A 15,228-nucleotide genomic window follows, 5' to 3' on the forward strand; every position below is an offset into this window, starting at 1 on the left:
GTGCGCCACTTTTTTCGGACAAACTTCCGATTTTTTTTTAACCCCTTATATAAAAGTAAACCTATACATGTTTGGTGTCTACGAACTCGCACTGACCTGAGGCATCACACCCACACATCAGTTTTACCATATAGTGAACACAGTGAATAAAATATCTCAAAAACCATAGTGCTATCGCACTTTTTTGCAATTTTTCAGCATTTGGAATTTTTTTGCCATTTTCTAGTACACAATATGGTAAAACTGATGGTTTCATTTAAAAGTACAGCTCGTTCCGCAAAAAATGAGCCCTCACATGACCATATTGACTGAAAAATAAAAAAGTTACGTCTCTCAGAAAAAGAATGGCGAAAAAAAAAAACGGAAAGCGAAAAATCGGCCGGTCGTGAAAGGGTTAATTTATAAATCCCATATACATAACCCCACGTCAAACTCCACGGCACCCAAATGCATCTCAAGGTTCTGGCCAACTGGTCCAGGAAACCATTATCTATCCCCCATTTCCTTGAGATGGTTGGATTATTGTAATTGTAAATAAGCACTTGTACCTTGCCCCTCCCCCCCCATATCTCATTGTGGATTGTAAGCTCACGAGCAGGGTTGTTTTTTTTCCCCTCTAAATATTGTATTTTCTATAACTGTTACTTGTTAGTATATGATCCTCTTGAATTGTAAAGCGCTGCGGAATACGTTGGCGCTATAGAAATAAAGATTATTATTATTTATATACTATAATAACGGAATTGCTGCTGCCGTGGCATGGGTAAATATACCACAGGTGCAGCCTATACTACAATTCATAAAGGACAGGAAGGATCACCCTCCGACCAAACACCGCCTCGAGAACGTACCAGCCCACAACAGCTAAGGAACATACTGGACAACACCGGTTAGGGACAACACCGTCCTACAACGGCTAAGGAACATACCAGCCAGAGAATATACCGGCCAACACCAGCACAGGAACATACCGGCCAACACAGGCTAGGGAACGTGCCGACCAGAGAACATACCGGCCAAACCAGGCTAAGAAACATACCAGCCCACAACGGCTAGGAAACATACCAGCCAGTTCAAGACCAAGAAGCTCCCAGACACTGTAGAAGTCACTGAGGGGCCTCTGGTGACACCTGAATAAACATTCAGACACATAAGGCTAGGTTCACATTTCCATTGTTTATGATCAGTCACAATCCGCCGCTCTGATAATCAACGCAACCCGTTTGGCGGATTCCATTGTTCCCATAGACTTGTATGAGCGGCAGATTGTGACCGATGACGCTGCATTGCATCCGCCGCCCGACTGATCAGTCGTGGAGCGACTGACCGTCGGGCGTCAGGAACGCAGCATGTAGCGTTTTTTGAGCAGCGGAATCCTTTTGATTCCGCTGCGCATGCTCTCTCTCGGCGACCGAACGATCAGCTGACCGCCTGGCAGCAGCCTTCTGTGCGCGATCAGCTGATCACCCGGCTACTGTGTCTTAGGCTAGGTTCACACTTCCGTTGTTTTGCATCAGTCACAATCCGTCGTCTTGAGGAATTATGGTATCCTGCAAAATATTTTGCAGGAATCCAGTTTTTCCCCATAGACTTCTATTAGTGACGGATTGTGACTGATGATTCTGCGTTGCATCAACTGTGTCGCGTTCAGTAGTTCTTTAACTGACCGCCGGGCGGGAGCAACGCAGCATGTAACGTTTTTTGAGCAGCGCAATCTGTAGGATTTTGCTGCACATGCTCTCTCTGGCTCCCTGCACCCATAACCAGTATACACATCGGGTAACCAAGAAATGCGCTTTGGTTACCCGATATTTACAGTGGTTACGTGTGCAGGGAGCCCGCGCTAAGCAGTGTATGCTGGTAACCAAGATAAATATCAGGTAACCAAGCAAAAAGTGCTTTGATTTTAGTTACCCGATATTTACTCTGGATACGTGTGCAAGGAGGCCGACACTTCCCCACTCGGCTCCGCCCCCTCCCGCACTCCACATGTGTACACACTCACTTGTCCCCAGCCCTGCAGTCCCCACGGCACTGACGTCCTCAGCGCCACGGTCCCGCTCCCCTCGCGCTCCGCCCCCCGCGCACGTTGTCCGACAATGAATTCTGTTCTTTGTTATCCGTTGTACAACGCATCAGTCACATGCATCAAGCAACGCCTGTGACTGATGCAAAACAACAGAAATGTGAACCTAGCCTTACCCACTTGTCCCAAAACACTTCCTGGCTGCACTTCTCTGGGGTGTAATGTAAAGGACACCAATCAGAACACGGATCCATAGGAGCTGTGCACACTGACTCCAACTCTCCACTTTCTGCTCCAAAAACTCAGTGAAAAAAAAACTACTGAACATGAACACAACAGGACACTGACTACATGAGCCGCTGACACAGTGTGCGCTCGCGGGGGGCTCTAGGGCCGCATACAGACCACACAGCCTTTTCACAGCACTACAACTCCCTGCAGCCGCCATCACCGCTCTGCGGAAGTTAGTACGGGCTCCGGACGTCACGCTTTATACGAGGGAAGGGCTGACTCCGCCCTCACACGCGGGCCGCGCCTATCAGCAGGGGGCGTGGTCTGCTGGCTGTCATGTGACCGCAGTGTCCCGTGATCCGCAGATGCTGGTGACTGCAGAGCCGGGCGGGTGATGGCTGCGCGGCTCCTTCCCGGGCTCTGCCTCGTCCTCCTCTCCGCGCGGTGCTCCGCCTTCCCGTACCCGTCTGAGAGGGACTATTCGGAGAAGAATGACCTGTTTGTGGCGGAGGAGCCGTGTTCCCAGTTCGGGTCTCTTTGGCCGTTGCCGCAGACGGTGGAGCTCTCACCCATTTACCTGTCCATTCAGCCAGCAGAGTTCCGCATTGTGCACGGTGCAGGCTCCACCGCCGGCCCGCTGTGTGTAGTGCTGCAGGACGCCTTCCGGAGGTGAGTGCCCGTCCTGCCCTGTATCCCGGGTCCTCATATCTGCTGGAGAACTACAAATCCCAGCATGCCTGGACGACTGCACAATGCTAGGGCATGCTGGGAGTTGTAGTCCTTAGGTAGCTGGAAAGTGACATTGACAGTGTGAGTACAAAGGGGGGTCCCAGCCATGTACCCCTGTGCCCACCCTGAATGGGGGGGGGGGGGGGTTTGGTGATTGGAGCAGTAGGACCACCCTGACATCCAGAAAAAAAGGGATGAAATGACATAACAGTGAAGCTGGTGGTTTATTAATGCACAAGGCCACTTCTTTATCGTAGGCGGGAATGCTGCACATAGAGGGAATCTCTCAGCAGGTTTTTTCTGCCTCTCAGCAGCATAATGTAGGCAAAGAGACTCTGAATCCAACCATGTATCCCTTAGATTATTGGCTGCCGCCGTTCTGACATAATCTGACTTTTTAGCTTTAGTGATGTAGTAGAGCTGATAAAGCTGCCCCACCCACACCAGGCTCTCTATAGAGACTGTACATTGACAGTGAGTACCAATCACAGCAGGGCATGTGCGGGACTACCCTCCACATGAGTCTTGTAATGATAAGGTTTCTGCTGCTTAACCCACTCACTCCTCAGCGAATTTCTGTTTTTCATTTTAGTTTTCTCCTCCCCTTCTTCCAAGAGCCATAACTATTTTTTCGTCAGTCTTGCCATATGAGGGCTTATTTTTTGCGGGACGAGTTGCACTTTTGAATGAAACAATTAGTTTTACCATATAGTGTACTGGAAAAAGGGAAAAAATTCTAAGGGCAGGTGAAATCGCAAAAAAAAAAAAAAGCAATTGCCCACTGGTTTCTAGGGCTTTTATTTACCACGTTCATTATATGGTAAAACTGATGTGTCAATATGATGCCTCAGTTCGTAGATGCTAAACGTATACTTTTACTTTTATCTAAGGGTTATAAAAAATTCAGAAGTTTGTTCAAGAAAGAATTGCGCTTTTCACATTTTCCGAGCCCATAACATTGTCATTTTTCGGCATCTGGAGCTCAGTGATGGCTTATTTTTTGCGTCCTGAGATGACGTTTTTAATTATACCATGTTTGTGTAGCTGTGCTGGTTTGATCGCCTGTTATTACATTTTAATACAATGTTGCGGTGTCCAAAAAAACGTAATTTTGGCATTTGTTTCACGCTACACCGTGTACCTATCAGATTAATTGACTTTATATTTTGATCAGTCATTTCTGAACACTGATGCCAAATGTGTATATTTTCTCATTTTATTGTCAATGGGGCAAAAGGGGGGTGGTTTCAAGTGTATATTTTTTTCATTTTTTTTTCATATTTTTTAAAACATTTTTTTTTTAAATTTTATTTTACTAGTCCCCCTTTATCACTGCACAGTCCGATCACCTGTGCATTTCTGCTGGTTAGAGCCGTATCGCTCTGATCAGCAGAAGTGCAGCATTCATTTGAGTGCCGACGCTCTGTTGTCTCTCACAGGATATACGTCCTGGTAGCATCAGGGGTCATCAGCTGACTCCTCGCTACCATGGCAACACATTGGCGCCCCGTGATCCCGTTGAGGAATGGTGCGACCCCCGCCGTGGTCATTTAAATCACGCTGTCAGATTTTGACAGTGTGATCTAAGTGGTAAGCAGGCGCGGGTGGATCCCTGTTAACCATACATGTCTGATTGGATCAGCAGAAATGTTTGGGGTTTACCGCCAGAGCCCGCGGTTACTGGGGGGACACGACTAGGATGTGTATATTTACGCCGAAGGTCGTGAAGGGCTTAAGCAAACAGCAAATAAACAAAAGATCGGACTCTGACAAGGCATGCTTGAACTTTGTGTTGACCCTTGCAGCATTCTGGCTTCAGCTTACATGGCAAAAACCTGCTGACAGATTACCTTTAAAGGAAAACCTAGACTGCAGGACAACGCTTTTCGTGAACTGTGCCTAGAGTAACATCTTATGACCTGGCGCAGGGCCATGTTGTCGGTCAAGACTTGGTCTTGTGACTGGAGCACAACTCTGTGGTAGATATTTTGCTAAGCTTAGTATTCCTTACTTTGGGGAACCTCGGTCCTGATGAAGTAGGGATTTATTGTTCCCTCTATACTTGTATTCTGACATCAGTCCCAAAAATGGCAGGAAGGAACCACATATATTAATGTTCACTTGAAAAGTGTCCGTAGTTACAGCCGATCTGTGCCTGCTCATTGCTGGTGTAATTTAATTTCCTTTTATTTCAACTTCATTTTGGTTCAATATTGGTGCATGAAACGCTCGTCTTGATAAATTTTCCCCCATGTCCTGTTACTGAAACATATATTCCAACAGGGCACATTACATTTGGGTGCTTGAAGACTCCCCGAGCTTCAGAAGATACTGGGCTTGGGTGACTAAAGTGGCCCAAACACCTCCAAAAGCTTCTATATATTCCTCACAACCCTCCTCAGCTCCACCAAGTACCTTGTCGATGAAAAGGGGCAGGAATGACTCATGTGTATGGTGCCCTCTGGGCTTTTTACCCAACAGGTGATATTGCAGTAAGGAAGGATTGGGCTGCTGGATGTCAACATGCCCGATCCTGTGTTCTGAGGCCGTCTGCAGCCTACTCCACTCTCCTCACTGAGAAAACATGCATGCTTGGCTGAACCGAGTGTGCAAAATATCCGGCACTGTCCTTGTATAGATGAATGTGAGATGTAGAGTAATCACAGGAGATGCAAAGCTTTGATTGTTTGTTTTTTTTTTTTATATATATAGGTTTTTTTCTTCTCTTGCTCCTTTTTAACAGACGTATCTTCAGGATAATTGTTGCTGTCAAAGAGCATATAATAGGACCACCTTAAGGCTATGTGCGCACACCTCAAAACTGCACTCTGTGGCAGAAAAACGCACTCAAAAAAACATATGCTTTTTTGCCCCTTTCTCTTTATTCTTAACATAGTCAATGAAAAAATGCCGGGAAAAACGCAGAAAAGTGACATGCTGCTTCTTTTTTTCTGCAAACAAAACTGCAGGCAAAAAAAAGAAGCAATGTGTGCACAGCCTTTCTGATTTCTCATAGACTTTGCTGGGGAAGGTCATACATGCAGTTTAGGACCACAAACTGCACCCAAAATTGCCCCAAAAAAGCAGTGTGCGCACAGACCCTTAAGGGTTTTCCCAATAAGACCCCTTTCATTTTGTCTGGCTGGTGAAGCTCGAAAGTCCACATGCCCACCATGCCATCATGTCTAGGGTACTAGCCTTACGTTAGTGTTATTCATTGAAAAAGACCGAGGGCACATCCTACCTTTCTAAGGCCAGTTTCACACATCCGGCATTTCACCGCTTTGCCGGCTCCGTCACACTCCAGTGCAATACAGTACAATGGCATTGTGGCAAGCTCCGGTCACGTGCTGTCATGTGACCGGAGCTTGCCGTGATACCATTGTACTGTATTGCACTGTACTGGAGTGTGACGGAGCCGGCAAAGCGGTGAAATGCCGGATGTGTGAACCGGCCTAATGTGAACAGGTGCAAACTGAACATGAAACATAGTAACAGAAAGACAGTTGCACGCTGTAGGGAAAAAACGTTGTTGTTTTTTTTTCATCTCACCTTATCCCATAGATCTATTGCACGGACGCTGTGATGCCAGGCAGAGTTGCACTGAAAAAACAGGTAGAAATCCAGCAACCGACCTTCTAAAAATCCAAGAACTTTATTTTCCAATTGTTAAAAATATTACGGTTGCTGGATTTTTGCCTATTTTTTTTTCAGTTGCACTCTGTAGTGCTAAGATATGTGTAACAATGCATATGAAAATATAGACATGCATTACCGCTATGGAAAATATGTCAAAATTGAGATTTGTCTGTTTTTCTATGGACGTGGTGGTCATGACCAGTGATCTTCTGTATTGTCAGTATGTACCCTGTAGATATATTGCTGGCCCTATATATGGGAATGTTGTGGTGCCATACATGTCATTAGGGGTCCACTTTTTGACCAGATTGCCTCCCCCCATTTCCTGAACATAGTTCCGGTGTTATCCCATCCTGACCCCGGGTGATCTTGTTGACACCTTACAAGCTCGGTTCATTTTTTCCAGCACCCATGACGGCACCACGAGAGAGGGGATCCGCCCTTCAAGGACAGGAAACCTCCAGAATAAAAAGGGGCGGCACATCTCCCCGCATCGGTTGGTTTCCTGTCCTTGAACAGGGAGCCTCCAGAGATCCACTAGATCCAAGAGGCCTTATGGGCCGAAGATTCAAGTCCGGCGCCCGGTCGGCCGGCTCTGGCAGCGGCACGGGTCCTGCTGCGTTCGGCCGAGGTGCTGTGGAGCTGCCGCAGCGGACCCATGGGGGTCAGGACTGCGTACAGCGCGCCCGATAGGAGCGCCAGGAGCCTGCGGGGACCAGGTAAGTCCGGTCGATCTGCCGAGGGAACTGTCCGCAGGGCTCTCCCGTCGCAGCGTACCCACGGGGGTCATGTCTGCGCGCGGGCTCCTTCCCTCCCTGCTCCCGCCCCCCCCTCTCCTTACCACGCGTACCGGCACCAGAGGCCGGGATAAGGGGGACTGCTGCTGCGATCCCTGCGGGGCGTCCTCGTGGCGGCAGATGCTGTGGCGCTTCCAGGAAGGAGCGCCATGTTGTGGGTGGCAAAAGAGATGTCTGGACTGTGCGCAAGCGCGCTTTTTTCCTATTGGACGCGCGGATGGGTCGTCATCCGCCGGAAGAGGGGGCGGAGTCACCAGACTTTCTTTGAAAATCAGAGCGGCAATTTTCTCTATGGTGCCTGTGCTCTTACCATGACGGACAAGCAGTCGGCTGCGTCTCCTTCGCCTCCCTCCTCCCCAAAACCTCCCTCTGATCATGATACTGCCTTCCTGAAGCGGCAGCAGAAGGGTGGCAAAGATGACAGTGTCACCGGCTCAGGGGTCAAGCGTGGGGGGACTGATGACCGGTCCTCCAAGTGGAAGGACCCTGACTCTCCTGACAGAAGACTGCCTTCTAAAGGAAGGAAGTCAGATGAGGGCCCTGCTGACCCGGTATAGCCTCTTGACATCTGTGGGTGAGTGCAACTCATGAGTTCCGCTTTTAATGGCGGTCGTCTTGTCTGTTTTTTTTTATAGGACCGCAGTAAACCTAGAAAATATTTATCAAAATCCAGACATAAGGAATGCGCCTTGTGCTGTAAAGAACTTTCTGGTTCTTGGACTAAGAGACTGTGCAAAGGCTGCATTCAGCAGACTTTGTCAGAGGAACAGCCAGGATTTGCCTCCGACCTCCGGTCCCTCATACGGGAAGAGGTTAGGGACTCCCTCCGATCCCTGTCTGGAGCACAAAGTGCTGGGGGTTCTCGGGCCCCTTCGCCTACCCACGAGGACTCTGATAGGTCTGATGGGGAATGTGATTCCTCTGGCTCTACTTCCCGCTCCTCCTCTGATAGCGACTCAGGGGGTCGCCAGTGCTTCCCACTCGAAAATATGAAGAAGTTAGTTAAGGCGGTGAGGACCACCATGGGCCTCCCGGATGAGAAACCTGAAACATCTATCCAGGATAGGATGTTCGGGGGCATGGAGCAGAAAAAACGACGCTCCTTCCCGGTGGTGGATAAAATACAAGCCTTAATTGCCCGAGAATGGAAGAGACCTGATAAGAAGCATTCCCTTCCTGGCGCCTTTAAGAGAAAATATCCGTTTGAGGAGGCCTCCTGCACCGCATGGGATAAGGCGCCAAAATTGGATGTGGCTGTCGCTAAGGCGTCCAAAAAGTTTGCCTTGCCATTTGAGGACATGGGCTCCTTGAAAGACCCATTAGATAAGAAAGCTGATCACTTCCTAAAGAATACCTGGGAAGCTTCTGCCGGAGGACTGAGACCCGCCATTGCGGCTACATGTACGGCTAGATCCCTGACTATATGGATTGACGAACTGGAAGACCAGTTTAGATCCCGAGCACCTAAGGAGGAGATTGCTTCCTCCCTCTCCAAATTGCGGGGGGCGGCGGCCTTCCTTGCGGACGCCTCGGCGGACTCCACTAAGTTGGCTGCAAAGTCAGCGTCCCTCTCCAATGCGGCTAGAAGGGCTCTCTGGCTGAAATGCTGGCCGGGGGATCTGCAAACTAAGTCTAAACTCTGCAATATCCCTTGTCAAGGTGAATATCTGTTCGGGCCGGTACTGGATGACATCCTGGAAAAAGCTAGCGACAAGAAGGGCGGCTTTCCCTTTCCATCGTTTCCTTCTTCACGGCGGTCCTTTCGGAGGAAGCCAGTTCGCCGCCCCACCCGACCACGGGATCGGAATACCTGGTCCGATAGAAAGACTCAGGGAAAGGGGTTCATGTTCAAGGGCCCCTCAAAAGATCAGAATAAGTCGTTCAAGTGACTCGCTTTCCCAGGTCGGAGGGAGGCTCTCTCAGTTCCTTCCGGCTTGGGAAAGGATTTCCTCCAGTGCATGGATACTGGCCCTTATACGCTCCGGCCTCCGGCTCCCCTTCCTTCGGCCTCCTCCTCCCCGGTTCGTGGTTACCCCTCTGCGTCGTTCTCCGGCGGAACAGCTGGCTTTGGAAGCAGAGGTCCGTCACCTCCTCTTCAAGAGGGTTCTAGTGGAAGTTCCCGCAAGGGAACAAGAAGGATTCTATTCCACCCTCTTTCTGGTAGGGAAGCCCGACGGTTCCTATCGCACAATCGTCAACCTGAAAGCCCTCAACCGGTTCCTTCAAATAGACAGCTTCAAGATGGAGTCCGTGCGGTCCATAGTGAAATATCTGTATCCCCACTGTCACATGGCTGTCATAGACTTGCGCGATGCATATTATCATTACCCAATCCACTCTCTCTTCCAATGCTTCCTCATGATAGCCCTCCACATGGACGGTCGGGTCTGCCATTTCCAATACAAAGCCCTCCCCTTCGGTCTGGCCATCGCCCCGAGAATTTTTACAAAGATAATAGCAGAAATGTCAGCATATCTGCGTCAGAGAGAGGTCCTTCTGATTCCTTATCTGGACGACTTCTTGATTGTGGGCGCCTCAGCTCTCCATTGTGCGGCCCTTCTCCGGCAGGTGCAAGCTTCCCTGCGGGAGTTGGGCTGGTTGATCAACGAGGAAAAGTCCAGATTAATCCCATCCAAGGTTCAGCTGTTTCTGGGACTCACTCGGGACTCCAACACTCAACTTTGTCGGTTGCCTCCTTCCAAAGTGGAAGCTCTCCAGACCCAGATAGACCGGACTCTGAGGCACCGGCGTATGTCTCTGAGGGGTGCGATGTCCCTCCTGGGCTCCCTGACTGCGGCCATCCCGGCCGTCAGATGGGCTCAGGCACACACCAGGGTCCTGCAGTGGAATATCTTACAGCATCAGACCACTCACGGGGACCATCTGGACAGACTCATCATTCTCGACCATCGCACATTGCAGTCCCTCTATTGGTGGCTAGATCCGGTCCACTTGGGCAGAGGGGTGCCTTGAAGGGCGCCAGAGCCCGTGGTGGTAACCACCGACGCCAGTCTATACGGTTGGGGGGCACATCTGGACGCTCATTTCATTCAGGGACGATGGTCTGGAGAAGAAGCTCAAAATTCCTCGAATACAAGGGAATTGCTGGCGGTGGAAAAGGCGTTAGGTCGTTTCCTGCCGTTGTTACGGGGTCGCCATGTGAAAGTTCTGTCGGACAACCAAGCGACGGTAGCATATCTCAACCACCAGGGGGTACTCGCTCCAGACACCTCATGTCCGTCGCAAGCAGGATCATGTCTTGGGCAGAGGCTCATCTGGGTTCCCTGTCGGCAGTGCACATCCGGGGGAAGGAGAACGATTTGGCGGACTTTCTCAGTCGCACCCAGTTTCACCAAGGCGAATGGTCTCTAAATCAGTCCGTTTTCGACCGGATAACGGGGATGTGGGGGGTTCCCGAGAGACCTCTTTGAAACACGGACCAACAGGAAGGTTCCCCGATTCTGTTCCCTGGATCCAAGGGATCATCCCCACTCGGTGGACGCACTATTGCTCAAGTGGGACTTCCGCCTCGCATATGCCTTCCCTCCACTCATCCTCCTCCCTGCAGTGCTCAGGAAGATACGGGAGGATCAAGCAGTCGTGATTCTCATAGCACCCTTTTGGCCAAAGAGACCTTGGTTTTATTGGCTGACGCATCTGTCCGTCACCGATCCGTGGGTTCTCCCGGACCTACCGGATCTCCTATCCCAGGGTCCAGCCTTCCACCCACAGCACACCAGGTTACATCTGACGGCGTGGCTCTTGAGCGGTCGCTATTAGGCAATAAGGGATTTTCTCAGGGTCTGATCTCCACCTTGATGCAGTGCAGAAAGCCTGTCACTACTCGCATTTATGGGCGCATTTGGGCCAAATTCCTGACCTCTACGGGTGCGGATCCTGCTAAGCCGCCCTCTGTCCCGGTTGTCCTGGAATTTCTACAGAGGGGTTGGGAACTGGGTCTCTCAGTTAGTACCCTTAAGGTGCAAATCTCCGCACTGAGCGCCTTGTATAACCATGCCCTAGCCGGAGATCCCTGGGTATCTAGGTTTATTAGGTCCTGTGCTAGGGCTAAGCCTCGGGGAACCATGCCACTACCGTCCTGGGACCTTAACTTAGTCCTTTCAGCTTTAACACGGCCCCCATTTGAGCCCTTAGATTCTATCTCTCTCAAGCATCTGTCCCTTAAGACGATTCTCCTGGTCGCCCTCACTTCTGCCCGTAGGGTTAGTGACCTTCAGGCCTTATCCATTTCTCCTCCGTATACCCAGTTTTTTGATGACCGAGTAGTTTTACGAACTGACCCTGCCTATTTGCCAAAGGTGCATTCCCACTTCCATAGATCACAAGAAATAGTGCTTCCCTCTTTTTATGCCAACCCTTCTACTCCGGAGGAGATGGGATGGCACTGCCTGGATGTTGGGCGTTGTCTTCAACGGTATCTGCTGGTCACCTCGGAAGGGAGGAGGGATAAGTCTCTGTTTGTAGTCTTCCAGGGTTGTAGAAAGGGGCTTAAGGCTTCTAAATCCACCTTGGCAAGGTGGATCAGGGATGCCATCTCGGTTGCCTACACGGCCGGGGGAGAAGACGTGCCTCCTGGTTTGAAGGCGCACTCCACGCGAGCGATGGCATCTTCCTGGGCGGAGAGATCAGAGGTCTCCATCGAGCAAATATGTAAGGCGGCAACCTGGTCTTCTCCGTCCACCTTTTTTAATCACTATCGCCTTGATTTGTCGTTCACCGACATCACCTTTGGGAGGCGGGTTCTGCAAACTGTTGTCCCTCCCTAGGTCTTCCTCTCTGTAATTCTCTCGTGGTGCCGTCATGGGTGCTGGAAAAATACGTAATTACTTACCGGTAATGTGTTTTTTCTGAACCCATGACGGCACCCTTACATTCCCTCCCTGCACTTGGGGGTTGCTAGTTTGCTTCCCTTTTCACTCCTCTTCACTGGGCGGTTATGGTGGCGGGATATGTTTAACGATGTTCCTTGTTTCGGAGGTCCTGTCATGCTCGGTAATCAACTGATGCGGGGAGAGGTGCCGCCCCTTTTTATTCTGGAGGTTTCCTGTCCTTGAAGGGCGGATCCCCTCTCTCGTGGTGCCGTCATGGGTTCAGAAAAAACACATTACCGGTAAGTAATTACGTATTTTCCTCTGTCAGTGTAAATTTCCTCTGAAGTCTGAGATGACTGTGTGGAGTGGAAGGAAGCCATGACCTGTGCACTTCTTGCTTTTGTAAATACTCCAGTTCAGGCCAGTTAATATCTGGTAAAATGACTACAACAGCCGCTGCCCTCCCCCATGTGTGGCTCTATGGAACCAAACTTCGATCACCATAGACTGTATCTCAGCCATGTGAATCCAGGTGTATGTCACAAGGAAGCCTTTTCTCTAAGGTGCGCAATTTCTGTGTGTGCTAACCTGCAGAACTCGTCCGGACTGAATATATCTGAGAGTTGTTTTTCCTCCACATTTGCCACACCTCGGCCAGGGTACAGGAATCATAAAGTCCTGAAACTATAATTTATTGTGATGAAATCGTGAACCCAGATCAGGTATCTGCTCAGGCAATAAGGAAGCGTCAAGCTTTGCTTTTCTTCTTGGACTTACTGCACTTTCCCAATATTCCATCCCAAAGCTTTTACCTTCATGTAAGGTCAAGGGTTGTTTAAGGCCAACATCTCCTTGGTTTGCCTGCTTGTTTTTACATACAGAGTTAAAAATGTAAGCACTTCCATTCCTGAATATACAGTGAGTGAAATAAGTATTGAACAAGTCATCAATTTTTTAAGTAAATATATTTCTAAGGTGCTATTGGCATGAATTTCTCACCAGATATCTGTAACAACCCATCCAATCCACACAGGCAAAGAAAGCAAACCATCGATGTCCATAATTTTAAGTTGCATGTAATAATGAGAAACGGCATCGGGGAAAAAGTGTTTAAAGGGAACCTGTCACAACTTTTTCACCCTGTAAGCTGCGGCCACCACCACCGGGCTCTTATATACAGCATTCTAACATGCTATACATAAGAGCCTAGGCCAGGGGTATAACATAAACACTTTATAAAGTGACATGCTCATTCTTTTTCTTAAGAAAATCTACTGAAAGAATTTTCTTAAGAAAAAAACGCACTGTGCGCACAGCTAATTTTTTTTGCCATAGGTTTTGCTGGGGAATGTCTGCAGAAAGGTTACAAGAATTTCTCAAGAAATTTCTGCAGCAAAAACGGACCAAAAACGCAGGTAAAAAACGCAGTGTGTGAACATAGCCTAATACTTACCCAACGGTCGCGTGGTGGGCCTAATGGGCGTCTTCGTTGGCCGGCGCCGCCTCTTTTGGCCATCTTTGTTCTCCTTCTTCTCTTCTTTGTTCTCCTTCTCTAGCCACGGTGCATGACTGGTCCATCGTCATACACACTCGCCGGCATTCAGGTCCTGAGCAGGCGTACTTTGATCTGTCCTGAGCAGGGCAAGTCAAAGTATTGTAGTGCGCCTGCGCAGGACCGGTGAGTGTGTATGACGTAGACTCTTAACTGACGTAGACGCGAAAACTGATCCGCAGTGCGGCTTTCCTAGACACAGCATGTCAATTCTTTGCTGCAGATTCTCATGCGTCCTCCGTAGGGAGAACACAGCGAGAGAACCTGAACCCTGATTGTGAATACGAGCAGCTGTGGTCTCCTGCGGAGGAGGCTCGCGGCCCTGCAGGTCAGGACCCACTACGTCCAGGACGCAGTGCATCCTGATCGTTGGCACATACCCTTAGATAGGTTGTTACTGACATCTTTTGAGAAATTCATGTCACCAACACCTTTAGTAATATATTTACTTAACGTGTTCAATACTTATTTTCCCTGCTTTACATTAGCAGATTGATGATTGAAAATTAGTTTAGACTTCACAAGAGCAAACCCTACCGAACCACTTTACCTGTGAAAAAAGTCCCGGAGCTTCTGACGCTGGATGATGTATTACTATTACATGTAAGCCTTTATTACAGTTATTACTTTGTCTATACAGATATTACGAATATATCTTTGGATATTACCCAAGGAAAGACGGCGCTGTGAATGACATTGATCCAACGTTGGATACCTTGCCACAGCTTCAGGTTGTTATTACCTCAGAAGACAATGAATGTTTTATGTTTCCCCACATCAAATCAGACGAGTCGTGTAAGTATAATGTCTATGCACTCCTTGATTAAAGGGAGATTGTCACCCCCAAAATGTATTTTAAACAATTTATACAGTGAGATCAAATGCAAATGAGCGGGCTTTAGTTTTTCACCAACTTAAGAAGGTGGTTCACCCATTTTTTTTTTTATTTTCTGTCGAAGTTCTACTTACAATTCTAGGTATTTTCTCCATTGGCTTGTATTTCCATTTCTGGCACTGAGCGGCGCTATGCTGCACGCTCAGTGCCTGTCACATGACCCCCTGGAGCTGTGGCCGCCGGCATCCTCTGACGTCCCGGCATTTCCGGGCTCTCAAACAAGACGGGTACGTCACAGGATGCCGGCGCCACTCAGATTGGAGACAGTTGGCTGACAGTTGGTTGACAGTTGGCCCAGGGGGGCATGTCCAGCTCACAGCAGAAGCTGTGTCTGTGTTAAAGGGGTGGTTCACCCATTTTTTTTTATTTTCTGTAGGAGTTCTACTTACCTTTCTAGGCGTTTTCTCCATTGTCTTCTGTTTCCAGTTCTGGCACTGAGCGGCGCTATCCTGCACGCTCAGTGCCTGTCACATGACCCCCTGGAGCTGTGGCCGCCAGCATCCTCTGACGTCCCAGCATTTCCGGGC

General features: G+C 49.1%; 1 protein-coding gene across 2 annotated transcripts in view; it reads left to right on the plus strand.

Moving 5' to 3' along the window:
• Positions 1–2,600: 2,600 nt before the first annotated feature.
• HEXB (hexosaminidase subunit beta) overlaps positions 2,601–15,228 on the plus strand; it is an 87,148-nt gene continuing 74,520 nt past the window's right edge. Inside the window, exons 1-2 of one of the 2 annotated variants that reach the window (XM_075325378.1) lie at positions 2,601–2,926; positions 14,447–14,601. In XM_075325378.1, coding sequence (XP_075181493.1) covers positions 2,652–2,926; positions 14,447–14,601 — 430 coding nt within the window. In that variant the 5' untranslated portion in view covers positions 2,601–2,651. The remainder of the gene's footprint in view (positions 2,927–14,446; positions 14,602–15,228) is intronic. The other variant, XM_075325372.1, reaches the window with a different exon arrangement.

Source organism: Anomaloglossus baeobatrachus, chromosome 1 (genome assembly GCF_048569485.1).
Source record: "Anomaloglossus baeobatrachus isolate aAnoBae1 chromosome 1, aAnoBae1.hap1, whole genome shotgun sequence".
Classification (NCBI taxonomy): Eukaryota; Metazoa; Chordata; class Amphibia; order Anura; family Aromobatidae; genus Anomaloglossus; species Anomaloglossus baeobatrachus.